Genomic DNA, 27,433 nt, shown 5'->3' on the forward strand with positions numbered 1-27,433 from the left:
AATGTTACGACAATGTGGTTTTGCGTTTCTTCTTTTGAAGAGTATATGTATTTTTATATTTTGAATATCTCTATTGTATGTATGTCGGGTTTTGACTTAAACATACATATATTCAAATGACGCACTGACACAGGGGATATTAAAATCCTTTATTGCCTTCACAAATTTCCTCATGCCGTTACCGAGACCCGAACCTGTGGCACCCAATCGCCCGCAATTGTTGGGCCGGAACGCTACCAATCAGACCAACTACGTTCCACAAAAATAGAACGATCGTTAGTCGACCATATTCGTACCGGTCCAACAACCACGCGGTTCTAAGGCCCCATGGCTTGGCAACGTTTGACTTACATGCAGATGTGGACAGACCTGGCACTGGCTATATATGTATTTTTATATTTTGAATATCTCTATTGTATGTATGTCGGGTTTTGACTTGAACATACATATATTCAATGACGCACTGGCACAGAGGATATTAAAATCCTTTATTGCCTTCACAATCCTTCATTGTGTGTATGTGGGTATGTGTGTATGTGTGTATGTATGTATTGATGTATGAATATCTATATATTGTATGTATGTCGAGGTTGACTTTTGCATACATAGATATTAACGCACTGGCGCAGGGGATAATTAAATCCTTTCTGGCCTCACAAATTGTCCCATGCCGTTGCTGGGACTCGAACCCGTGGCACCGAATCGCCCGCAAATTGCTAGACTAACCACGATACGCTCTAAGCTATCGAAGCTTCCATAAAAAGGAAGTTCTTTAACTCAACCATATGCATGGGGCCTACAATCTACGCGGTCGATCCCGCTTACGTGCATGAAACAGTGGGCAGACCTGGCACTGGCTAGTATGTATTGATGTATGAATATCTATATATTGTATGTATGTCGAGGTTGACTTTTGCATACATAGATATTAACGCACTGGCGCAGGGGATAATTAAATCCTTTCTGGCCTCACAAATTGTCCCATGCCGTTGCTGGGACTCGAACCTGTGGCACCGATTCGCCCGCAAATTGCAAGACTAACCACGATACACTCTGAGCTGTATGTATGTATGTATGTATGTGTGTGTGTATGTATGTATGTGTTTATGTATGTATGTGTGTATGTATGTATGTATGTGTGTGTGTGTATGTGTGTGTGTGTATGTGTGTGTATGTATGTATGTATGTGTGTATGTATGTATGTATGTGTGTATGTATGTGTGTATGTATGTATGTGTGTGTGTATGTATGTATGTGTGTGTATGTATGTATGTGTGTATGTGTGTATGTATGTATGTGTGTGTATATGTATGTGTGTGTGTATGTATGTATGTATGTATGTGTGTGTGTATGTATGTATGTATGTATGTATGTATGTATATCCAAGTAAATGGTGCTCCAAATTTTGCACGAACAAAAAATAGGTTAAGCAAAATTAGATTGGTGTGAGCAACGCGCGAACGAAACGATCGTTCTAGCAATTTTTGGAGCTAGCCCCCCCCCCCCTATATATATATATATATATATATATATATATATATATATATATATATATATATATATGGATATTTGCAACGCCAAACAGGAGGGCTGTAAGTGCAATGAGCGTCGCATATTAGTGAGACTTACAATTTTGAATCTGTTGCTATTTTGACAATATTTGATCTATAGGCCAAACATTTTAACTGGAGATGACAAATATCCACATACTAGTAGCAATGGGTATGAAATATAAAAGGTATCGCCCCATAATTTTTAAACAATTTTATAAATAAGAACTCAGCACACCAAGAAGGTAAATATAGAAGAATAAAAAATTGTCCACCTGAAGAAGTTGATTAGAACTGAAAACGTTAGCGGAATTGTGGAATTATATTAATATACATTTTAACACGTTCCATTTCTCGAGCTTAATATATATGTTTGTCCTTGGGTCACTTTGTCGTTATATCGGAATTGTCGGTGTATCGAATTGTCAAAAGTTATCTCCATTGCCAAAACAACGTAACAAAAAATACTAATTAATATTAACTGTTGACTTATCCCTGTCTCGAGTCAGACCCCCGATCCTATCGGAGGCCGGACTCGGGATAGGCGTGTTCGAAACCCTAGTGGTATATGGACACGTTAAACCAGTTACTAAGCTAACTGTTGACTGAATAGCATTTAAATAATTAATGAAGATATCTACGATTGGTACCTGTTTCGTTTACAAAATATCATGTAAATATAAGTTAGGTTTTAATATGTTTATTTTTAAATGTTCGAATGCATGATGTGGAATCTGAAGAGGTTTTGACTGTGAAAGGTTTGAAGCTGAAATCATCAAGCTTGGAGATATGTGGCATGAGATAACAATAAAATACAAGAAAAAACCTACTTAAAGTACTCTTCACTCGATGTCTTGTATTCGAATTTGCAGTCGGCGAAACCCTTCTTGAACTCCTTGCTCACGGAAATGGTGCTGTTGATTTCCGCCACGTTCGTCAAATTGTACGGAGTGGTAATGTTTTCCCACGCTATTCTGTCTGCAACGCAGTTTCTCTTGAACATTTCACCTGTGGAAAAATACATTCACTGCAACCTGGTGTCTAATTAGCATAGCTCTCTGAAGCTCTCTTAACATCATCGCATCGGCCTTGCAAGTCTTTATGTATTGGACTGCGAGATCGCAGAGTTACACGATAGTGAATTAGGTCCCAGGTTTGAGCTTGAGCCCCAGGTTTAAGCTTGAGTCCCATGTTTAAGCTTGAGCCTCGGGTTTAAGCTTAAGACACACGTTTAAGCTTCAGCCCCAGGTTTAAGCTTGAGTCCCACGTTTAACTTTGAGCCGAAGGTTTAAGCTTGAGTTCCACGTTTAACTTTGAGCCGAAGGTTTAAGCTTGAGCCCCAGGTTTAAGCTTGAGCCCCAGTTTTAAGCTTGAGCACCAGGTTTAAGCTTGAGCAACTTGGCAAATTTGGTCAAAACATCTTTATTAAATTTTGTTCAGTTAACAAACGAGACAAAATGGTGGTAGCTTTACTATATACATATATTATTCCCAAACTTTTATCACGTAGAGAAATAGGCTGCAGAGATGAAAGTAACTTGGGAGGGGGGGGGGGGGGGGGGGTGGGTGTGTTAACGATTAGTGGGTCTGTTTTGAGAGGACAGTTCTATTATTTTGTAAAATCACAAAGTCGTATCTCACATACACCGGTTATTGATCGATGAACTAGACGTCAAAACCAAATCGTCCATTGCCATTAACACTACTGAAACGGATTTCCACTTATGATGTATATAAATTAACTGTGCACGCGGAGCGGAAGCACTGTAAAGACTGGTAAATGCTCGCGCTCTCTCTCTCTCTCTCTCTCTCTCTCTCTCTCTCTCTGACAAAATACATCTTACACATTCCTATTTCTGGAACTACACCCCTCCATGTCTTATGTCACTTACCCCATATTGCTTTCTCAGCAAAACTCTCGTTCATGCTGAGAACATCTGGATATGGTTCTATTCTGCATTTCTCCGTGTTAAACGTGTTGTTACACGTTTGCCATGGCAACTTGTCGTCAAGGGAGACAAACGAGACGAACATGTAGTAGATGGCCCACGTGATGATGACATTGTAGTAAATTGACACCGTCGCGCTAATCCACACCATGGCGAATCCAATTCCTGATGAAACACAACATGGACATTAATTAAAGCCACAGACCCTAGTTTCTAAACACTATGGCATATTGTTCACTATTTGAAATAAGATATTGCTTAGATTGGATTATTTAGGTTATCCATTTCTGTAGATCCAAAAGTCTTACTAATCATCCTGGTATTTCTAATACCACGAAATGTATTGTTCATATGTTGGAAAACACACGTACATCTCCTCTGATGAATAACGGTGATGGAGCCGAGCTGTAGTGTATTTTAAATGGTATTTGCCCGTCTCAGCGCCAGAGACTCTTGTTTCACTCTATTGGAACTTTATCCAGATGTCTGACAGGTTTGTAGATTAATAAACAACCTTAGTGTCCATTTCTCAGCGCCAGAGACTCTTGTTTCACTCTATTGGAACTGTATCCAGATGTCTGACAGGTTTGTAGATTAATAAACAACCTTAGTGTCCATTTCTCAGCGCCAGAGACTCTTGTTTCACTCTATTGGAACTTTATCCAGATGTCTGACAGGTTTGTAGATTAATAAACAACCTTAGTGTCCATTTCCACAGGGTGAAACTAGTATCTAAGCCTTTAAACTATAAATAGTCAATAAACTACGTTTCAAAGCTATAATGTCTAATATCCTTTTTTACCCACTTTGTAAAATGTATTTAGAATAAATGTTCAACTTTGATTTCTTTTAAATCTTATTTCCAATCTAGATCCCACTTTTGGTGTAATGGAGGAATCCAATTTTGTAATGCGATTGCTAAGTTCTCAAATAAGGAACTATATGCACATGTATCGCTGGAGGAAAATATTTACAATAAAACAAACGTATTTGCCAAATGGTGGATACGCCCACTTCGAAAATCCCTACTCCACCCAGCCCAGACAATATGGCCCGTAAATATTACCTGTAAAAATTGGGCTCACTTTCCAGACCGTAATGGGTCCTTCTGATGCAAACTGCCCCAAAGCAAGTTCCATGTAGAACAAGGGGAGACCAGCAAGAATCAGCATTATGATGTACGGGATGAGGAAGGTAGCTGCAAAAGATGAAATATATATGATTGTGTAGAAGACAATGAGAGTAGAAGACAATGGTAGATCAGTTCCATTGTCGACACGGATTGATCAGTCACTGGTACTTGAGCTGATGTTAAACGTGTTTAAGGGGTTTGGTAAATTATGAGTAATCAAGAAAGTAATCACAGATTACTATTACATTAGCAATGTTATCTATTACGATTATATGACATTCTCACACATTGTCGTAATCGATTACGATGACGAATACGATTACGTCATCCCTCATCTTTGATATATACATACATACATACATACATACATACATATATATATATATATATACATACATACATACGTACATATGTCCAGGTGACATTTTATCTATAAATAACAATTCAAATATCGACCAATTACACTTCGCCGTTTATAACATTTTCATTCGATATTTAGTAAATTACAATACTAAAGTCGCCTCCAACGGTGATATTACGACATCACGATTAGCACAAAATAATTAAATGTCCGTACATTCATTCCAATATAATAAAATTTTCTTTGCGTCTATACACTTTACGGCAATCTGATTGGTCCAGAGGTGCTTACTTTTTTTCGTTCATATCTCGATGAACCCAAAAATATTAAGCCACGCCTACTACACCCCCCCCCCCACACGGACTCGCACTACTTTTGTGCAAAAAGCCGGATTATTCTGGCAAACATATTTAGATATTTTGAAGAAAACACACGTGAAAGCTACAAAAAATGTATACGATAAATTAATGGAAAATGCTATAGCAGAGTAGACAAGTGGATCTATACGCATTGATTAAAAAAACCCCAAAAAAAACACACACACACACACACAAAAAAAACACTTCGCTAATCATGACATGAGACTCGGTCGTTGGCCAAAGAAATCATGTAGGAAACTTCACGCCTGTAACTTACTTGTAAGCGATGTTCAGCAGCTGTTGGCGAAAATCAAACGGTTCCACCGACAGCATAAATGTTAGACACGTTCCCTTCATTCACTTTCATAAACTATAAACTAAACACGAATAGGACAATTCCTTCCAATATAGGCCTAACTAAATGATCCGTAAAAATGCACAGCAGCTAGAGGAAATGACGTCATTTACAAAAAATCACCTGATTTAAATAATAGTGAATGAACGTTCGCATTCTTACGTGACATAAGTATCAATGAAGTTTACACGAACAATACTACAGGCATATTTAAAGCTAATTAAAATAAATTCAGTTATGTATTGTTAAAGTATGCATATAAATTTAATTATAAGATTTGACCGCAATTATTTTTTGGTTCATGTAAGTATTTACCGAAAAAACGATGTGCACACTTTCGTATGACCCGCTACGCGGGATCATACAGTGTGCAAATCGTTTTTTCGGTTCATACTTGCATGAACCAAAAAATAATTGCGGTCAATTCTTAAATAACGTCATCCCATTGGTCCAGTCGTAGCAACGGGAGTTTGTTCATATCTCGATTAATGTAAAAAAAAAAAAAAAAAAATAACGTCGACAGGGAACGTCATCTGAGTATGAACAACAACAACAACAACAACAACAACAAAAATCATCCGCTAAATGTGTGAATCGGCGAAGCCGTTCTCACATAAGTTTGCAGATGATTTTTTTCATACCCAGATGAAGAGAAATAACAGACAATACTTATAATTAAATTAGAATCATACTAATATAGAATCTTCTGCTAAGAATAACTTTATTTTGATTTATGTTTGGTCCATAAACAATAACGCTCAATAAGACAACTTGCCCATATAAAATGACGTAATCAGATATGACGTTCCCTGATGACGTAATGTTTACGATCATCGATAATGGAACAAACTCTCGTTGCTACGTCTGGACTAATGGGATGAGTTAAATTGTAATAATTAAATGTCTGTTACATTCATTACAACGTAACGTCATCCTATTGGTACAGACGTAGCAACGGGAGTTTGTATGTTTCAAATTTAATTATAAGTATTGTCTGTTATTTCTTTTACGTTCATCTGGGTATGAAACAAAAAATCATCCGCAAACTTATGTGACAACGGCTTCGCCGATTCAGTTTGCGGATGATTTTTTGTTTGTTCATACCCCGATGAACGTACAAGAAATAACAGACAATCCTTAAATGAATGTAACGGAAATTTTATTATAAAAAAATAGACACAAATATATTAAAGAAAGTGTCCCTTTCAACGGGACAGGTGGATTATATTGTTTAGTAATTAATCTAAATCACATTTAAACTTACTAAATAGGAAAACCGTACCAACACCATATCGCATTAACATCGTCTCTTATAAACGTAAATATGTCTGTCTGTACGACTATCCATCTATCTGTCAGTCATTCTATCAGTCAGTCAGTCAGTCAGTCCGTCTGTCTGTCTGTCTGTCTGTCTGTCTGTCTGTCTGTCTGTATGTATATCCGTGTGCGTGTATATGCGTATGCGCATGTGTGCGTGTGCGTGTGCGTGTGTATGTGTATATTATTATATAAATTATGTCGCTATGTACTTACCTCCACCATCGCTGTAGGCGAGGTAAGGAAACCGCCAGACGTTTCCGAGCCCGACTGCGAACCCGATACATGACAAGAGGAAATCAGCCTTGCTCCCCCAATTCCCCCGTTCAATAACCTCCTCCTGAAAACAACAAAAACACATTAAGCTTTCTGCTCTTGTTTATAATGGGCATTGTTCCCCCAGTTCCCCCGTTCAATAACCTCCTCCTGAAAACAACAAAAACACATTAAGCTTTCTGCACTTGTTTATAATGGGCATTGTTCCCCCAGTTCCCCCGTTCAATAACCTCCTCCTGAAAACAACAAAAACACATTAAGCTTTCTGCACTTGTTTATAATGGGCATTGTTCCCCCAGTTCCCCCGTTCAATAACCTCCTCCTAAAAACAATAAATGACACATTAAGCTTTCTACACTTGCTTATAATGGAAACTGTCCCCCAGTTCCCACGCTCAATAACCTCCTCATGCAAAATAAAAACATATTCAGCTTTCTACACTTGCTTATAATGTACCACCCACCCATCTACAAAGGACACCACAGATATACCCTTTTACATGTCTGTATTACGAATTAAATATCAGCCGCCAGTAACGGCCAGGTTTTGTTTTAGGTCATCTGTGACATTTATAAAGAGGTTTAAATCCACATTCTAGAGCGAAAATGGTACTTAATTTATGTTATAAGTACCATTATTGAGTCTATACATTTGCTAATGTGATGTGAGATTTGTATTATTTACGTATCTTATATCATATAACGTGTTTGTAATGGGGAAACATCTGCTTCTGTATCAAGCTCATATATACAGTGGGAGTGAGGGCAGGGGGCCTGTGTCCTCCACTTAACGCCCATTGATGACTATCAAAGTGCAGTTTAGTACAATTGTTCGTAGCTAACTATACCTAAGCGGGTGGCAGCACAAAACGAACGAGGATACGGCTGTAGAGGGTTCTCTCCAGCTAGACAAAGAGGGATTCTTAAACTAAACATGACAATATATTTTTCTTACTCTTCTGAGATGCAAGTGCCTCCTCTCCCACAACAACCCCCACCCCTAGATACGACCCTCATTTGACATTAATAAAATATGGAGAACCCGGATGTCAAGATCCGGTTTGTTCGATATGGTAATGCTGGCGACATCGTTTACGTTAATAAAATCTGGAAAAATAAAACAGGTTGTCTAATAAGGCCACAAGCGAGCAGTTTTAGAAGTACATTAACAATCAATGTACAAGCAGTCAGTAAACGTCCATTGCTAAATAAGTGTTTTGTGGATAAATACATTCCAAGCTTTCAAATGGTAATCACTGTCTGCTTCATACCGTGACGCACCGCCAGCTGATTCAGAATGACCTGGTTTTCATATGACTGGTTTGTATTGCGATTTGGGTGCCCTGGATCGACATGTGTACAATAGTAGAGATGTTTTTGATTTTGTGTTTTTGTTACACATTAAATGTTTGGCTTCAACTTGTAACTTCAGTGGTTGTTAAGTATGGTATATAAGATGTTATGCACTAACAGGTCTTCTCGAGATTTCATTGCATTCCATGTTTCAACAGCGGAATATCTGAAGGAGTGTTTATACAGTTCAGTGTTAGCATAGCCCAGTGGTACAGCGTCTGCTTGATGCGAGGTCGGTCTAGGATCGACCTCCGTCGGTGGGCCCATTGGGTTATTTCTCGTTCTAGTCAGTGCACCACGACTGGTATATCAAAGACCGTGGTATGTACTCTTCTGTCTGTGGGATGGTGCATATAAAATATCCCTTACTATTAATGGAAAAATTACCAAATGTTTGACATCAAATAGCCTATGATTAATAAATCAATGTGCTCTAGTGGTGTAGTTAAACAAAACAAACTGTTTTTTAGTGTTCGGCCTTGGCAGTACAACATTGGTGTGTTGCTGAGCTTAGGTTATATTTATTTGAGTCTGATGATGGTGTGTTGATGATGATATAAAATAACCACTTCGCTTCCTGCAAACGCGCCTGCATATATATACAAAACAAAATTCACAGTGGTATCACTTGACAGAACCGACATTTGTTGATGGTCGTCGGAAGATGTCAGCAATTGGAGGCGCCAGAAATGCTGTATTACATTGTATATTAATGCGCCTTCCATCGAGGTGGGATATATATTATTTTTAAAATTGTGGGCCAGTGACTTTGGACACACAGGATGCAAGTCCAGCGCTCTACCAACTGAGCTAATAGGAACATTCCCACTAGCTACTGTGGATGTGGGTGTGGGTAATTTTTGGCATGCTTCCATCAGAGAACTGTTCAAGCACGCCTGTCGTGGGCACAACCCTTGACTTCGCCAGAGAGTTCTATCCATGACAGGGACTAGCTACTGCCAATAGGAGCACCCTATACCAACACTACTAACCTACCGGCATGTTACGGTGGCGGTCCTCCTACGGACAAGCACCTGATAGTGGATCATGGAAGCAATCACGACTTTGCCTAACATCCGTTCGACTGTATATGATATTGATATTAGAATACGGTTTTGCCGTTCAGATTTCTCTCAGTTTACAGAAAATTGTAGTGTCATGTTTTTACTGTACCTCATGATTCCAGCCTTTAGTGTACACCGCATAAGAACCGTAGGCATCACACCACCATTTGGTGTGTTATTACTTGTTGTAGCAGTTAACATAGTCCAGTTTAGGAAATAGTTCCTAATATTACAAAATTCTGATATGCTTTTTGAAATCGTTCTTTGATGATTACACGTAAGATGACCTCTGTAGTATTTAAATAAGCCATTGGTTTGAAGTGACTTGTTATATGTAGTACTAACTGATAACAACTGTAGAAGTGGTATGGTGTCACTTGTATAACAGCAACAGCGGTGGTCGGGCATTGGGGCCGTTAACTGAACAAATGTCTTGGTTCACCTAGGCTGATTTATTTTACACGGTACTTGTCAATTGAGAGCACTCACTAAAATTAGTAGTCACAAGACCCTCTCGACAGTGTTGTATTTATCACAGAATATACTATGACATAGAAATTGTATTGAACTACATGGAGTAATTAATGGTGGTGTGTAACCGTATACTAATAAATAAAATATACATATCTGATGAGACTAGATAATAGTATTTGAACATATAAGTAATGACGTAACACAGCTGCAGCTGCTTGTATCACGTAAACACTACCTCCAGATACGGCTCAAAAACTCCCTTTTATCACGTAAACACTACCTCCAGATACTGCTCAGAAACTACCCTTTTATCACGTAAACACTACCTCCAGATACTGCTCAGAAACTACCCTTTTATCACGTAAACACTACCTCCAGATACGGCTCAGAAACTCCCCTTTTATCACGTAAACACTACCTCCAGAAACGGCTCAGAAACTACCCTTTTATCACGTAAACACTACCTCCAGATACGGCTCAGAAACTTCCCTTTTATCACGTAAACACTACCTCCAGATACGGCTCAGAAACTACCCTTTTATCACGTAAACACTACCTCCAGAAACGGCTCAGAAACTACCCTTTTATCACGTAAACACTACCTCCAGAAACGGCTCAGAAACTTCCCTTTTATCACGTAAACACTACCTCCAGATACGGCTCAGAAACTCCCCTTTTATCACGTAAACACTACCTCCAGAAACGGCTCAGAAACTTCCCTTTTATCACGTAAACACTACCTCCAGATACGGCTCAGAAACTCCCCTTTTAGTGTAAGGCAACCTATACTAAAAATAAATGTTTTTTTCTAAAGCTGCGCAACGGGATGTTTATATTATTGTCAGGATCTGATGCGTTCTGACGTAAACTGACAACTTAGTTGAAACTGTTATTTCGTTAGTGTAGCCTAAGGAAATTGTATTGTGTAAAGATGCTATATTATATTAATCATAATAACAATAATACTCGTGAATGTATATATAGAGAACTATTGGTTATTGCCTTTAATATCAGCTTTATCCTGTGATGGTTAGAATGGGGAATGCCGCAAGACCTGAACAAGATAAAGCTGATATTATATCAGAATCCAGTTATTGTATTTATCCTGCAATCAAACATAATACGAAAACAAAATGAAATGAATAATTTTATTTCACAACTATTGTTTGGTGAGTATTAGGACATTGCTTGTCCTAACTAGCGTAAAAGTAATTAGTCCCCTAAAAAGCGACATTGTTTCGTCATAACTAGCGTAAAAGTAATTAGTCCCCTAAAAAGCGACATTGTTTCGTCAGTGGCCGAACATTTAGATATTTATCTGCTCATCATGTCTTGCCAATACATATTGTGGTTGCAGTATAAAATGTGTTGTAGGTTCCTTGTGTGTGTATAGTGCCGGCATGCATTGTCCAAGTGCACATCGACCCTTGATACGGAAGTCCCTCATTTGGTGTAGTGCAACCTAGAAGTGATTTTCTGTTAAAGTTTGTTTTGATTAACGACGCCACTGGAGTACACTGATTAATTAATCATCGGCTATTGGTTGTCAAAAATTTGGTAATTCTGACAGGTTTTCATCAGAGGAAATCCGCTACATTTTTTTATTAGCAGCAAAAATATTTTTCTATGCACTTTCCCACAGACAGGAAAGCACATACCACGGCCTTTGACTAGCTGTCAAAAACCCAACGAGTTAAATGGATCCACCGAGGTGGTTCGATCCTCCGACGCAAGCACCACATGCGAGAGCTCAACCGCCTGAGCCAAATACCACTTAAGTGGTAACTAACATCAATGACTATGTTTGGACGATGTCACCTGCACTGTACAACCATGATTCACACTAGCTGGTTGAAGGGAGCTTAACGTGTCTAGTGCTATAGCTGGACAAACAAAGAAAACACTGGGTCGAGACACAAAGACTTCTAACTTCAAATATATATATATATATATATATATATATATATATATATATATATATATATATATATATATATATATATATATATATATATATTCTATACCAACGAATCCAATTATATAGCGTCTGCAACAAACATCGCGTTTTTCTCATGCTGAATGCAGCGCTCTTATGCAGAACATTCAAAGGTTTTTTTTACTTCTTTACATACGCTGAACAAAGTAGGCCTACTGCTTCACGAACGCAGGTCGAGCAGTCTTTGAAAACATTTTCACATATATTTACACTGAAGTAAACAAAACATAAAATGGGGTAGGTTAGTCTGGTTCAAGACAGCATGGAGGTCAAATGCATTTTATTCTTTGAAGTTCCGACTCTACTACTTTATGCCTAATGAAATGAACAGAAGTGCCAAAAAATAGGCGTACGGGTTACCGTTATTTATTTATTTATTAATTATTATTATTATATTTTTATTATTATTATTATTTTAATTTAATTTAATTTTAATTTTTTAATTTTTATATTTTTGTGGGGGTGGGGGGAGACGAATTAAACGAAAATGCCCGAATCTGGATAACAGTATTTATTTATATTAGCTTTACTGCCAAACGGCTATATAGCATTGTAAAAGAATCACTACGCATTTTTGGATGGATTATAACCTATTCATTGATGGTAGAAGGATGGAATATATGGTGATACTGTTTTAAGCAAGCTCATTTTACACGAATATCTCTAACGTTTCCCCCCAAGAATTTAAGGATTTGCTGGGGATGAGTGTGTGTGTGTGTGTGTGTGTGGGGGGGGGGGGGGGGGGTCAGTTGCGCCGCTGCCTCGTAAGCTTATGATGCCAAACGAAATTTATGGAATGAGTTTGGGAATTATTTTATTCCCGAGCGAGAGCGAAGGTTATTCCATGAGGTCAGTTATAAAGTTAAAGTTTGTTTTGTTTAACGACACCACTAGAGCACATTGATTTATGAATCATCGGCTATTGGATGTCAAACATTTGGTAATTTTGACATAGTCTTAGCGAGGAAACCCGCTACATTTTTTCATTAATAGCAAGGGATCTTTTATGTGTACCATCCGACAGACGTGATAGCACATAATATGATATGAGGTCAGCTACAAAGACGCTGAATTAAACACACAGTAAATAGTTCCCACTTATAACAATAAAATAACATAAAGTCAGCTACCGTCTATTTCATGTCATAGATACATCGATGATGTTAATTTCACAAACAGCGATTGCGGCAAGCTTGAAGCCGCTATACAGATTAATGACGTCAGTATATATATATATTTGTTTGTTTATTTATTTATGTGAAATACGTATACGTTTGCCATCTAGTCAAACTATATGTATAATTGTATTATGTACCTCATATGGCGTGGTTTACGGCCTGAGAGTAAATAAACTTCTGTTCTGTTCTGTCATTCAGTATATTGTTATAGCCCACGACATAAGGATAGTGTGTAATATTACGATGTTTATATAACCGTTCATTATCAACCATGTGGGTAATATACATGTAAAATATTTTAAATGTTTATAATTTCAAGTATTTCGTTGCTGCACCTTAGTGCTTCAAAGATCACTGAACTAGAAGGGATGTAATTCGACACTGTACTCGACTGAACTCGACCAGGTAACTTGTAGTCAAAGTGGTCAAACCGTACAATGCCCGATTAACTCGACTAATCGGGCCATCACTAACACAAGCAGCTCAGATAACTCAGGTACGTGGCCAGGGCATCGTGCTTGAACCATAACTGAATGTAAGCGCGAAAGTACATTGCAATGAAATCACCTATTGTAGTGTCCTCGATAAAGTTAAAGTTTGTTTTGTTTAACAACACCACTAGAACACATTGATTTATTAATCATCGGCTATTGGATGTCAAACATTTGGTAATTTGACATATAGTCTTAGAGATGAAACCCGCTACATTTTTCCATTAGTAGCAAGGGATCTTTTATACGCACCATTCCACAGACAGAATAGCGAATACGACGGCCTTTGATATACCAGTCGTGGTGCACTGGCTGGGACGAGAAATAGCTCAATGAGCCCACCGTCGGGGATTGATCCCAGGCCGACCGTGCATCAAATGAGCGCTTAACCACTGGGCTACGTACTTAATTCTGAGATCCGTCCACAGTCTCCACTAGACTGTCTTAATTCTAAGATCTGTTCAGAGTCTCCACTAGGCAGTCTTAATTTTGAGATTCGTCCAGAGTCTTCACTAGACAGTCTTAATTCTGAGATCCGTCCAGAGTCTTCACTAGACAATAGTAAGTTTGTAATATCTGAATCTCTGTTGTAGCTTTGTGTGAGAGTGCTCGGACGAAAGAGCTGGCATAAGCCGACACCTACGCCCATGACAGGCGTGCGCTACATCTTGCTCTGAATGTGCACGTTAAGCCCTATGTCCTAACCTGAGCGCTCGGCTGAGATGTCATGGGTCACTAGATCGATCGCCCTTTGTTGACTCGTTGATTTGTTTTCTCCCGTCCCAACCAGTGGCGTACGATTGTCTATTTTGGAAATAAAGTTCCTTTCGTTTGTTCAATGACACCGCTAGAGCACATTGATTTATTAATCATCAGCTGTAGGATGTCAAACATATGGTCATTTTGACACAGTCATAGAGACGAAACCCGCAAATTTTTTCCTTTCGTAGCAAGTTTTTTTTTTTATATGCACCATCCCACAGACAGGATAGCACATACCGTGGCCTCTGATATACCAGTCGCGGTGCGCAGGCTGAAACGAAACATATCCTCAGAGGTCTACCGACGGGGATCGATCCTAGACCGACCGCGCATCAGGCTTGTGCTTTACCACTGGGCTACGTCCCACCCCGTTCTGAAGATATTTTTTTGTATACTACAACTCTATAGTGTTCGTTATACCACTCACTCACTCACTCACTCACTCACTCACTCACACACACACTCACTCACTCACTCACTCACTCACTAACATAATCACTCATTAATTCTTTCTTTCGTCCGTTCGTTCATTCGTTCGTTTATTCATCCATCCATCCATCCATCCATCCATCTATTCATTAATTAAGTCATTTGTTACGGAAAACATTGCGCTCTCTTAAAGTATTAACATATGTTCGTACTGAGCAGTATTTTGTCTAATAAACAACACAGTCAGCATTAGATGCATGGGTTAATATATCGTGCCAGGGATTGAGACTAGATGGTGAAACCATATCCCACGATCACGAGTGACGACCACAAATATGTCAAGGCTCGGAAATAGGCACTGGGCCATTGGCCCAAATCTGTTGTATACGAAACTATAGGACTGCTTTGTTGATTAAAATCACGGCAATAGATATCGTAAACAATTCCAACAGGTAACAAGACGTTACTCTGCCGCTTCCTGGCAGGTGAGAAGCGCAAATCAGTTCAACATACTTTGACAATACGACTGAACTGAACTAAACTGAACTGAACTTTATTTACACTCAGGCCGTAGTCTACAGCATATGAGGATATTATTATATACATACAGCAGTCAATACAATTCTAACAAGATGGTGGGTGTACATAGATGTACATAAATACAAAGATGCACACAAAAAAACAAACAATAACACAAAATATCACCCAGAGGATTTGAAAGTATTTATTATTAAATTATAAAATATAGAACGTTTTCTAAGGACACCAGCTTATATATATATATATATATATATATATATATATATATATATATATATATATATATATTTGGTTTAGACTAACAGAAAGATGGTAACGATTTCGTTCATATTATCTTCTTTATTTACCCTGCTAAGATGTGGCTACTGCTACTTTGTCTTGATTTGTCGATTCCATATATAGCATTACTTATCATCTTTCCATAAAATTACCTTAAATCAAGCGTTTTAATAATATATCCAATTAAACTAACATTCCTGAGTTTTAGGCGATTGTTAAGATAGTGTCAATCAACAAATACTTTTTAATAACTGTAATCACATGTTAAATATAATAATTTTTATTTTTCTAAATAAAATATTAGTGACTGTATATTAAACGTGTTTCTGATTGGCCTAACGGTTGTACTAGGTCAAGCTTAATTTTATTCCCTAATATATATTTTTTCTTACGTACGAAATTATCGGGATACCAAATTCAGTTTGGGCTACTTACAAATATTATGACGACCAGAAACACATCGAATGTACAGACACTGATATTCTAAACAAGAAAATATATTTAATATGTTAAGCTTATCGTAGAAATATTGTATTAATCAGAAACATCTTACAATGCCGAAAACTCAGGCATGTCCCTTTAAACATATATCAGCTTCGTCGGATAAATGTATTTAAACGTAAAATTACTTGGCCCGGTCTGTTCTCTTCCAACTCGACTACAAGGAATAGGAATATCGTTTCATTTATTTCAACTTATTTCCGTGCTTATATCCAATTAAGGTTTAGGCACGCTGTTCTCGGCATACCTCAGCTATCTGAGCTGTCTGTCCAGGACAGTGGGTTAGTTGTTAATGGTTAGTGAGGGAGAAGAGGATGTAGTGGCCGTACACCTACCCATTGAGTCGTTAAAACTCACTCTGGGTGGGAGCTGGTACCGGGCTGCGAACCCTGTACCTACCAGACTTATGTTCGATGACTTAACTACGACACCACCGAGGCCGGTTGGGAATATCGTGTTTGTACCGTCGCTATTTGCACCTATTGCAGATCGGTGTCCTCATTTATGAGTCATGCAATTCGAGAACGGCCCAACAAAACATGTTTATGGAAAAGTTTCAGTCTGGGTTCAATACCCTTATGTACGTCATAAAAGTTTAAAGACGCCGCCTCCCTAAATTCTTTCTTCTACCTTTTTTTTTTTTTTTTTACCGGAGGCCCCCACTACAAAGCTGTTAATAGTACAAGCAAACTCCGCGAACCGTGTAAGTTAGCAAGTCATTATCGACAGTGAACCCCATATTATGGTTCATTTTTGTTGTTGTAAAAGACAAACATAAAAGAAATGACCAAAAAAAAACCCAAAACCCCAACAAAAAAAGAAGAAAGAAACAAATAAATAAATAAAAAGCAAAGCGAACAAAACAGCCCACCTAAGAACCCTCCGAACAGAGGTAAGTATACGAAAATCGTGAAACATTCATATGCTTGCCTGCATACGGTTACGGTTGAAACACACTGACCCTGGCAACATACAATGAGCAAAGGTTAACAAATCACAGCTGGAGACGAAACCCTCTGTCGCCTCATGGGTCATTCTTACACATTTGCAGCAAGATACCGGAATCAAGACTGTCAAAACATCTCTTTGCCGGTTTTGTGCGGATATACGATTTTGAATACAGTTTATGTTCAGAGTAAAGAACTGTTTTCGTGGTATATGACTTTGATGTCCCGGTGTCCGAGCGGTTGGGGACCAGGGTCCAATTTTTCAAAACATCGTAAGCCTAGTTTTGCACGTAAACGTAAATCTACGACTAAACCACAATTCATATTACTATTATAGTACAACAAATATAGTTAGAAATATATATATTTTATATTTTGTTTTGTCTTTAAAATGATCCATCTTTCTGCGTGAAATAAGACGCCAAACACGCGTAATCGCACGACCGGTATAACTGCTAGTAGCAGACGTAAACTAACGATGTTTAGTGAAATAAGACGCCAAACACGCGTAATCGCACGACCGGTATAACTGCTAGTAGCAGACGTAAACTAACGATGTTTAGTGAAATAAGACGCCAAACACGCGTAATCGCACGACCGGTATAACTGCTAGTAGCAGACGTAAACTAACGATGTTTAGTGAAATAAGACGCCAAACACGCGTAATCGCACGACCGGTATAACTGCTAGTAGCAGACGTAAACTAACGATGTTTAGTGAAATAAGACGCCAAACACGCGTAATCGCACGACCGGTATAACTGCTAGTAGCAGACGTAAACTAACGATGTTTAGTGAAATAAGACGCCAAACACGCGTAATCGCACGACCGGTATAACTGCTAGTAGCAAACGTAAACTAACGATGTTTAGTGAAATAAGACGCCAAACACGCGTAATCGCACGACCGGTATAACTGCTAGTAGCAGACGTAAACTAACGATGTTTAGTGAAATAAGACGCCAAACACGCGTAATCGCACGACCGGTATAACTGCTAGTAGCAGACGTAAACTAACGATGTTTAGTGAAATAAGACGCCAAACACGCGTAATCGCACGACCGGTATAACTGCTAGTAGCAGACGTAAACTAACGATGTTTAGTGAAATAAGACGCCAAACACGCGTAATCGCACGACCGGTATAACTGCTAGTAGCAGACGTTAACTTACGATGTTTAGTGAAATAAGACGCCAAACACGCGTAATCGCACGACCGGTATAACTGCTAGTAGCAGACGTAAACTTACGATGTTGAGTAAAATAGCCAGCAGGGACCTAATTCACAAACCTCTCTAAAGGTAGAAGTACATCAAATGGTATCTCAGTGGGTTAAAGTTCAAGGTGCACTCAACTTTTGATCCAACAGTTATTCTGACGTCATTAATCTGTATAGCGGCTTCAAGCTTGCTGCAATTGTTGTTTGTGAAATTAACATCATCGATGTATCTATGACATGAAATAGACGGTAGCTGACTTTATGTTATTTTATTGTTATAAGTGGGAACTATTTACTGTGTGTTTAATTCAGCGTCTTTGTAGCTGACCTCATATCATATTATGTGCTATCACGTCTGTCGGATGGTACACATAAAAGATCCCTTGCTATTAATGAAAAAATGTAGCGGGTTTCCTCGCTAAGACTATGTCAAAATTACCAAATGTTTGACATCCAATAGCCGATGATTAAAAAATCAATGTGCTCAAGTGGTGTCATTAAACAAAAAACCGAACAACAACAACTGGGGTAGTAAAAGTCGCTTCCCGTTATCTCTGATTAAGGTTATAGTCCTCGACCGTTCTCTTGCCAGTCGGTGCCGTAAGTTCAAATCCCATAATAGAGACTTTGTATTTTGTATCTACTCAGCGATGAAAAATGTTTGGAGTTTAAGACTAATTTTGTGACACCAACCACTGCTTATTAATGCCAAACAAAACATAAAAACTGTTTTGTTTAAAGTTTCGTGAGTCACAGTCATCTAATAAACTACCTAAGACTACTTAACTGAGTCTAATGTGTTTTTATTGCAGCGTTATGTTGTTTATGGTCATCTCATGTGAAACTAACCATGCTTCGATACAATTGTGAGAAAAATAGAGTTAATTGAAATTTAAAAATTGTCCTGAGATATAAGATCAATAGAAAGTGGCTTGGAATCCAAGATCAATCTCAGTAGAAATCGGCATGGAATGTAAGATCAATCTCAGTAGAAAGTGGCTTAGAATCCAAGATCAATCTCATTAGAAATTGGCATGGAATGTAAGATCAATCTCATTAAAAAGTGACATATTAAGCATCGATTGTTAAATGTCTACCATTTGGTAATTTTGACATCTATAGAGTCTTAGAGAGGAAACCCGCTACATGTTTCTATTAGTAGCAAGGGATCCTTTATATGCATCATCTTACCGACAGGATAGCACATAAAACGGCCTTTGATATACCAGTCATGATGCACTGGCTGGAACTATAAATAACCCAATGGGCCCACGGACGGGGATCGAACCTAGACCGACCGCGCATCAAGCGAGCGCTTTCCCACTGGGCTACGTCCCGCTCCCTCTCAGAAGATATGCCACACACAACAACAACAACCAGCCAACAACCAGCCAACAAAAATCACTGACGTAGGTGTTGCTTAACCTCGGCACAACGCATTTTAATATCGCTCTACCTATTATGATACAGTTTTAAAGGCGTACCTGGTCGATGACATCAGGGTATTTACGTACTTGATGTAATTTTGTTTTGCTGTTGTAATGAAGGTCAGAAAGAATGCAGCTATTTTGCTTTACCTAACAAACAGAATAATCCCTGGGACTGGTCGTTAAAATAACGTAACTGACAACAAAAGGTGGTGGTTGCCTTTAAAAAGAGCGCCCTGTTTATTATCCGACCTGACGCTGGCTACGTACAGAGCTAGTCATTCTTGTTTTGTAAGAAAGTTAAATACGTAGCAGGCAATAGAGGTGCGTTTATTCCCATAATGTTAATATTATTTACTAGTGTTTATTTGTTAAACACAGCAAAAAACCCAATATCATACAGGTGAAAGAGTGCGTGTGTTTGCGTGATTGCTTAATTATGTGTTTGTCTTGTCTGTTGTTTTTCGTCTTTCTTATTAAAGAAGTTATTTAAAGTAGACATCTATACGAGATTTTTGTTTGATTATAAACAATAAGTGGACTTATTTTGTTTGTTGTTTTTCTCAACATTTTAACCCTTATTCTTAAGTTTTTGTATGCCTTTTACCACATTATTTGGTATTGGGCAATAAATTGAATTGAATATATAGCGTGATTAAAAATAAACATCACAGTTTTTTAAATTGAATAGCGGTAATGATATACAAAGCAGAATATGGATATTTTGTGCAAAAGCAGTTAATTATATCGTGTATTGATTGTGAAATTTTAATTTTGATATACGATTTAATTTTGAAATGGTGCGCGATGCAGCACGTAAAGTAAGAAATGCTATACATATCTGTGAGAAAATACACACCATCTACGACACGTAGTACCAACAATAGTTGATTCTTTTCACCCAGTCCAAATTATTTTCTTTATCGCGCTAGTCTTTATTCCTTAAAGCCCCTGCGTGTGCTGTAACCTCACCGTGGTGCAGGGGTGTAACATTCTCTTTGAGAATGGCCAATACAGCACAAAATTGAAGTTTTGAGTAAAATTCAGTATCCGTAAAATTCTGTGATATTTGTGTTTTTGCACAGTTCTTTACACTGTTTTTGTTTGTCTTGAATTTTTATATTGATTTTGATCATCACTTTATTTATTTGCATTACCATAGTTTGACACCCAATAGCCGATGTATTTTTCGTGCTGGGGTGTCGTTAAACATTCATTCATTCATTCATTCATTATTCCTTAAAGGGGCATTCCTGAGTTTGCTGCATTGTTAGATGTTTCCGACTAATAAAATATTTCTACGATTAAACTTTAAAATTAGCTATATTTTCTTGTTTAGAATATTAGTCTCTGTATATTCAATGTGTTTCTGGTCGTCTTATATTTGTAAGAAGCCCGAACTGGAATTTTTCTTCAAATAATTTCGTACGTACGAAAAAAAAAAAAGTTTAGGAAACTAAATAAAATGAAATGTAACCTAATACAAATATTACAACGATCAAAAAGACGTTTAATATACAGCCACTAATATTTTATGCAGAAAAATGTGTTTCATATGTAATTACAATCGTTAAAAAGTCTCTGTTAGTCAATAACATCTTAAACATTGCAGCAGACTCAGGAATGTCCCTTTAAAGCGTTATTTATACCCCTAACGATTCGAAATTTCCTTTTTATGTCCTTCGATTGCAACCCTATGGACTCTTCAATTTGGGACTGTCTCTCCGATAAAGTCGACAGCGTTCGTGCAGACAATTCCATCTGTAGAAGTGATTACAAGAAAATCTCAACATGTTGGAGGCCGAAGTAATATTTAAAGAAATAAAGAAGTGTGTTTTGATCCTGAAACAGAGGACTGTGGGCTCTGTAAAGAAATAAAGAAGTGTGTTTTGATCCTGAAACAGAGGACTGGGCTCTAAGGAAAGGAAATGGTGGGCTAGTCAATCGTCGTTGGTAGTGTGTACAGTAGATGTTGAATAGGTCTCCATTGCTATAGCGGGGGAGGGAAATAGCACAGCGGTAAAGCGCTCGCTTAATACGTGGTCGATTTAGGATCGATCCCCGTCGGTGGACCTATTGGGCTATTTGCTGCTAATCGAAAAGAGTAGCCCATGAAGTGGCGACAGCGGGTTTCCTCTCTTAATATCTGTGTGGTCCTTAACCATGTGTCTGACTTCATATAACCGTAAATAAAATGTGTTTAGTGCGTCGTTAAATAAACCATTTCCTTCCTTCATTGCTATAACAGAGGCGGGATTGGTCTCCGTCGTTTGAGTACTCGCCGGGTTTCCTCTAATGACTACGTGTCAGAATTACCAAATGTTTGACATCCCATAACCGATAATTAAGTAGTCAATGTGCTCTAGTGGTGTCGTTAAACAAAATAAACTTTAACTTCATTAGTATAAAAAAACCTGACGTCTCGTTTGTATTACACGCCAGTTTAAACGTAAGATAAATATCAAACTGAAAACTACACCATCAATACACAATACAAGCGCACTTTGTGCAAAATGTTATTGTTCTGCATTGCATACTTGTCCCCGCCACCTTTGTTTAGAACACCTGGGCCTCGTTCCACGAAGAAATCTTATCCCTAAGATCAATTTAAGTGCATAGGGTAGCTATGCGCTTAAAGTAATCTTAAGGCTACGAACGCTTCGTGGAACGGAGCCCTGACAGATCTGTATTGCGTTATCTCCCGCCCCACTACTCCATGTCTCCAGGCAGACGACCGGAATACACCCCTCACCTACCACCTATACATTCTACCCTCATTCTACCCTTATTCTGATCGGCAGCAATAGTTTGGCGGACACACTAGCTAAATAATCAGGACACGAGTATTACATTCGCTGTGATTCTACTGCTCAATACCAGGAGAGTCACTGTCCAATACATCTTGTTTGACATAATATGTCGTCGGACTAGCTAAGATCATCTTACATATGCACTTTAGGTAGCGTTAAGATCGCCTTGTAAAGCGGGGTCCTGGGTTTTAATAATACAATCAGTCTCTTTAACAATCCAATCTCGACAATAAAAACGGAAAGAGAAACGTTAGTTTGTTTTGAAATTAAATAGACAAATATGTTAAAAAGTGATACGTCTAATAGAAGAAGTGGACGGAATAAGTTCGTACCTATAAATTTAAAAAACATGTTTAAAACTGAATTTTATGTTACTTTGTTAATTTGCTTAATTCGTATCAGCGTGCGTTATCCATATTTCGTAGTAGTACAGCGCCTGTGAGATTAGAAACGGGCAGATAAGAACATTTGAAGATTCACAAAAGAAGCTGTTTTAATTGTCTTAATAATGCAGAATCTGAAGAACGTGTTCTTATTCGCTGTCCTCTTTGTGTTGATAATGGAGAAAGACGGAAGGAAGGAAGGAAATGTTTATTTAACGACGCATTCAACACATTTTATTTACGGTTATATGGCGTCGGACATATGGTTACGGGCCACACAGATATTGAGAGAGGAAACCCGCTGTCGCCACTTCATGGGCTACTCTTTTTCGATTAGCAGCAAGGGATCTTTTATATGCACCATCCCACAGACAGGATAGTAATGGCTGGAAGGAGAAATAGCCCAATGGGTCCACCGACAGGGGTCGATCCCAGACCGACCGCGCATCGAGCGGGCGCTTTACCACTGGGCTACGTGTCACCCGGCGAAAGACGGAAGCCTGTAGCAAACTTTATTTAAACTTTTGGCGCTAACGGACTGTGCACCAAAGTGCGATTTTACAAATGCTTTTACCATCTGGTGCGGGCAATGCGATTCAAAGTAAAAACATCGACATCTATATATACCGCCCCCCACCCCGCGATCCTATAATTATGCTCGGACCTAAGGCTAATGACAACCGATAATATTACAATGAAATTCCCCGACACAAAGAGATGCGAACCTCAAACTAAATATATGCAAATGTATGTTTGTACTGAGCGTATCGTATATATACTTCAAAGTATGTCGAACACAAGCCACATGTTCATCACACTGCATGTTAAACGATGGATTATGATCTCTCGGGGTTTACACTTACATTGATGAGTTATTGTATACGATCTTCGTTCTATCCGATCGTTCACAGTGTACGTAGGTCATGTTGAACTAGCACAACAAACCAGGAGGGAGGACGGTCGGTAGGGTGTTAAGAGCGTTCATGTTGAACTAGCACAACAAACCAGGAGGGAGGACGGTCGGTAGGGTGTTAAGAGCGTTCATGTTGGCCGCAAGTTAGCTTGACACTTCGAATTAAAAAACCCCAAAAACTTATTAAAACCTCAATCTTGCCTCACCACCGGTTTACAGGCTAAAAGGTTAAAAGTATGTATTGTTTAACAATACCACTAGAGCATATTGATTTATTAATCATCAGCTATTGGATGTCAAACATTTAGTAATTTTGACACATTGTCTTAAAGGAAATCCGGTACATTATTCCATTAGCAACAAAATGTCTTATATATCCACTTTTACAAATACAGGACAGCACATATCACTGCCTTTGATATACCAGTCGCGTGCAATGTTGTTAGATACCAATGCGATGACGATGTGTTTCCACTGTCAGCCGATGTCGTCAACTACCACGTCTCGCAACCATTTTCTATAATATTTATATCAGCCAGTCCATCTCGTTCAGGGCGTCGATATGAGGGTATCCCAAGTGACCAAGGTTACACCCGATAAAGTGCAAGTATTTAACCATGGTGCGTCACAAGAAGAAAACAAGGTTACACCCGATAAAGTGCAAGTATTTAACCATGGTGCGTCACAAGAAGAAAACAAGGTTACACCCGATAAAGTGCAAGTATTTAACCATGGTGCGTCACAAGAAGAAAACAAGGTTACACCCGATAAAGTGCAAGTATTTAACCATGGTGCGTTTACACCATGCAAGTATTTAACCATGGTGCGTCACAAGAAGAAAACAAGGTTACACCCGATAAAGTGCAAGTATTTAACCATGGTGCGTCACAAGAAGAAAACAAGGTTACACCCGATAAAGTGCAAGTATTTAACCATGGTGCGTCACAAGAAGAAAACAAGGTTACACCCGATAAAGTGCAAGTATTTAACCATGGTGCGTCACAAGAAGAAAACAAGGTTACACCCGATAAAGTGCAAGTATTTAACCATGGTGCGTCACAAGAAGAAAACAAGGTTACACCCGATAAAGTGCAAGTATTTAACCATGGTGCGTCACAAGAAGAAAACAAGGTTACACCCGATAAAGTGCAAGTATTTAACCATGGTGCGTCACAAGAAGAAAACAAGGTTACACCCGATGCAAGTAACCAGTGCAAGTGCAAGTTTAACCATGGTGCGTCACAAGAAGAAAACAAGGTTACACCCGATAAAGTGCAAGTATTTAACCATGGTGCGTCACAAGAAGAAAACAAGGTTACACCCGATAAAGTGCAAGTATTTAACCATGGTGCGTCACAAGAAGAAAACAAGGTTACACCCGATAAAGTGCAAGTATTTAACCATGGTGCGTCACAAGAAGAAAACAAGGTTACACCCGATAAAGTGCAAGTATTTAACCATGGTGCGTCACACAAGAAGAAAACAAGGTTACACCCGATAAAGTGCAAGTATTTAACCATGGTGCGTCACAAGAAGAAAACAAGGTTACACCCGATAAAGTGCAAGTATTTAACCATGGTGCGTCACAAGAAGAAAACAAGGTTACACCCGATAAAGTGCAAGTATTTAACCATGGTGCGTCACAAGAAGAAAACAAGGTTACACCCGATAAAGTGCAAGTATTTAACCATGGTGCGTCACAAGAAGAAAACAAGGTTACACCCGATAAAGTGCAAGTATTTAACCATGGTGCGTCACAAGAAGAAAACAAGGTTACACCCGATAAAGTGCAAGTATTTAACCATGGTGCGTCACAAGAAGAAAACAAGGTTACACCCGATAAAGTGCAAGTATTTAACCATGGTGCGTCACAAGAAGAAAACAAGGTTACACCCGATAAAGTGCAAGTATTTAACCATGGTGCGTCACAAGAAGAAAACAAGGTTACACCCGATAAAGTGCAAGTATTTAACCATGGTGCGTCACAAGAAGAAAACAAGGTTACACCCGATAAAGTGCAAGTATTTAACCATGGTGCGTCACAAGAAGAAAACAAGGTTACACCCGATAAAGTGCAAGTATTTAACCATGGTGCGTCACAAGAAGAAAACAAGGTTACACCCGATAAAGTGCAAGTATTTAACCATGGTGCGTCACAAGAAGAAAACAAGGTTACACCCGATAAAGTGCAAGTATTTAACCATGGTGCGTCACAAGAAGAAAACAAGAGTGGTAATTGCTTTTTTTATTCATCTCCTAACTTGATTGCTGTGCTTATGTCCAATTAAGGTTCAAGCACGCCGTCCTGAGCACACACCTCAGCTATCCAGGCTGTGTGTCCAGGTTAATCGATTAGTAGTTAATGAGACAGAAGTCGGTGTAATGGTTTTACATTAAGTCGATAAAACGTGCTCAGGGTGTCACCCGGTACCGGCATTGCGAACCCAGTACCTACCAAACACGCGATTGTTTAACGACTACACCACCGAGTCCTGTCCAAAGTGGTCAGTCTGTTGCCAGCACTTATATGTTAAAACAACACTCGAGATTGGGACTTGAAGTTTGGCGACTTACTATAACAATTAGACATTGGTCTCAAAACATACAAAAGAGGTAGCTAGGCTATAGGCATTTTGAGGAACGGTGTTTGCGCAGCTGTTTGATGCTGTAATATTAACACGCAACAATGTCTGACAAATGTAAAGGTAAGAACAGTTTGACTGGGAAAGAAAGAAAGAAAAGACAAACAGGTTTTTTGACATTGCATAATGAGATTTTGTTGAAATTACAGCCAAAGGTTGCTGTCTTTTTACGCATAAAGATAATAATACCGCTGCGTAGGCTACATCCTTCTATATTTTTACACTATATTTGAACTTTTACTGGATATAAGCTCTTAAAACTATTTATTACACATATCTTGGTACATATCAAAGTGATACGTCCCACTAGAACGCCAAGTGGGACGTAACACTACGTCAACCAAACGGGTTCAGTGATATAAATTAAGATCGATTATGGGTAATAAATATGATAGTAAACTCGCTGCTATTTCGTTTCATGTTTTTGTTCCTCGTGAAATAATTTTCATTGTCACTCGCTAAAGCTCGTGACAACTTAAAATTAGTTCACGAGGGACATAAACATGATACGAAAGGGAAGGTTGTTTAATATCCAATAAATACTGAACCGTACCCTTCTATTTACACTTCCCTACAAACATGACAGCACATACCATCAATATACCAGCAATGGCAGTTAATGTGATGCTAGCTGCTTAGTACTTTAGATCTGACAGTTGGCTATCTTTGTTTCTGTTGCAATACACAATATCTTTCTTTCTTGTTTATTCACATACCAACCCCCCCCCCC

The 27,433-nt window shown here is 38.5% G+C and overlaps 1 protein-coding gene and 1 long non-coding RNA gene across 2 annotated transcripts in view; one reads left to right on the plus strand and one right to left on the minus strand.

The window, feature by feature from the left end:
- The window catches only part of LOC121374892 (sodium- and chloride-dependent glycine transporter 2-like), an 82,046-nt gene that overhangs the window by 22,793 nt on the left and 31,820 nt on the right, over positions 1-27,433 (minus strand). Inside the window, exons 2-5 of the mRNA XM_041502015.1 lie at positions 7,240-7,363; positions 4,566-4,697; positions 3,443-3,664; positions 2,381-2,558 (exon numbers count right to left, since the gene is read on the minus strand). Of these exons, the coding sequence (XP_041357949.1) occupies positions 2,381-2,558; positions 3,443-3,664; positions 4,566-4,697; positions 7,240-7,363 (656 nt within the window). The remainder of the gene's footprint in view (positions 1-2,380; positions 2,559-3,442; positions 3,665-4,565; positions 4,698-7,239; positions 7,364-27,433) is intronic.
- LOC121374893 lies at positions 24,401-25,513 on the plus strand. The gene is made up of 3 exons (XR_005958259.1): positions 24,401-24,818; positions 24,908-25,249; positions 25,319-25,513. It is a non-coding gene; the product is annotated as an uncharacterized LOC121374893 (long non-coding RNA).

This window comes from Gigantopelta aegis, chromosome 6 (genome assembly GCF_016097555.1).
Source record: "Gigantopelta aegis isolate Gae_Host chromosome 6, Gae_host_genome, whole genome shotgun sequence".
NCBI lineage: Eukaryota > Metazoa > Mollusca > Gastropoda > Neomphalida > Peltospiridae > Gigantopelta > Gigantopelta aegis.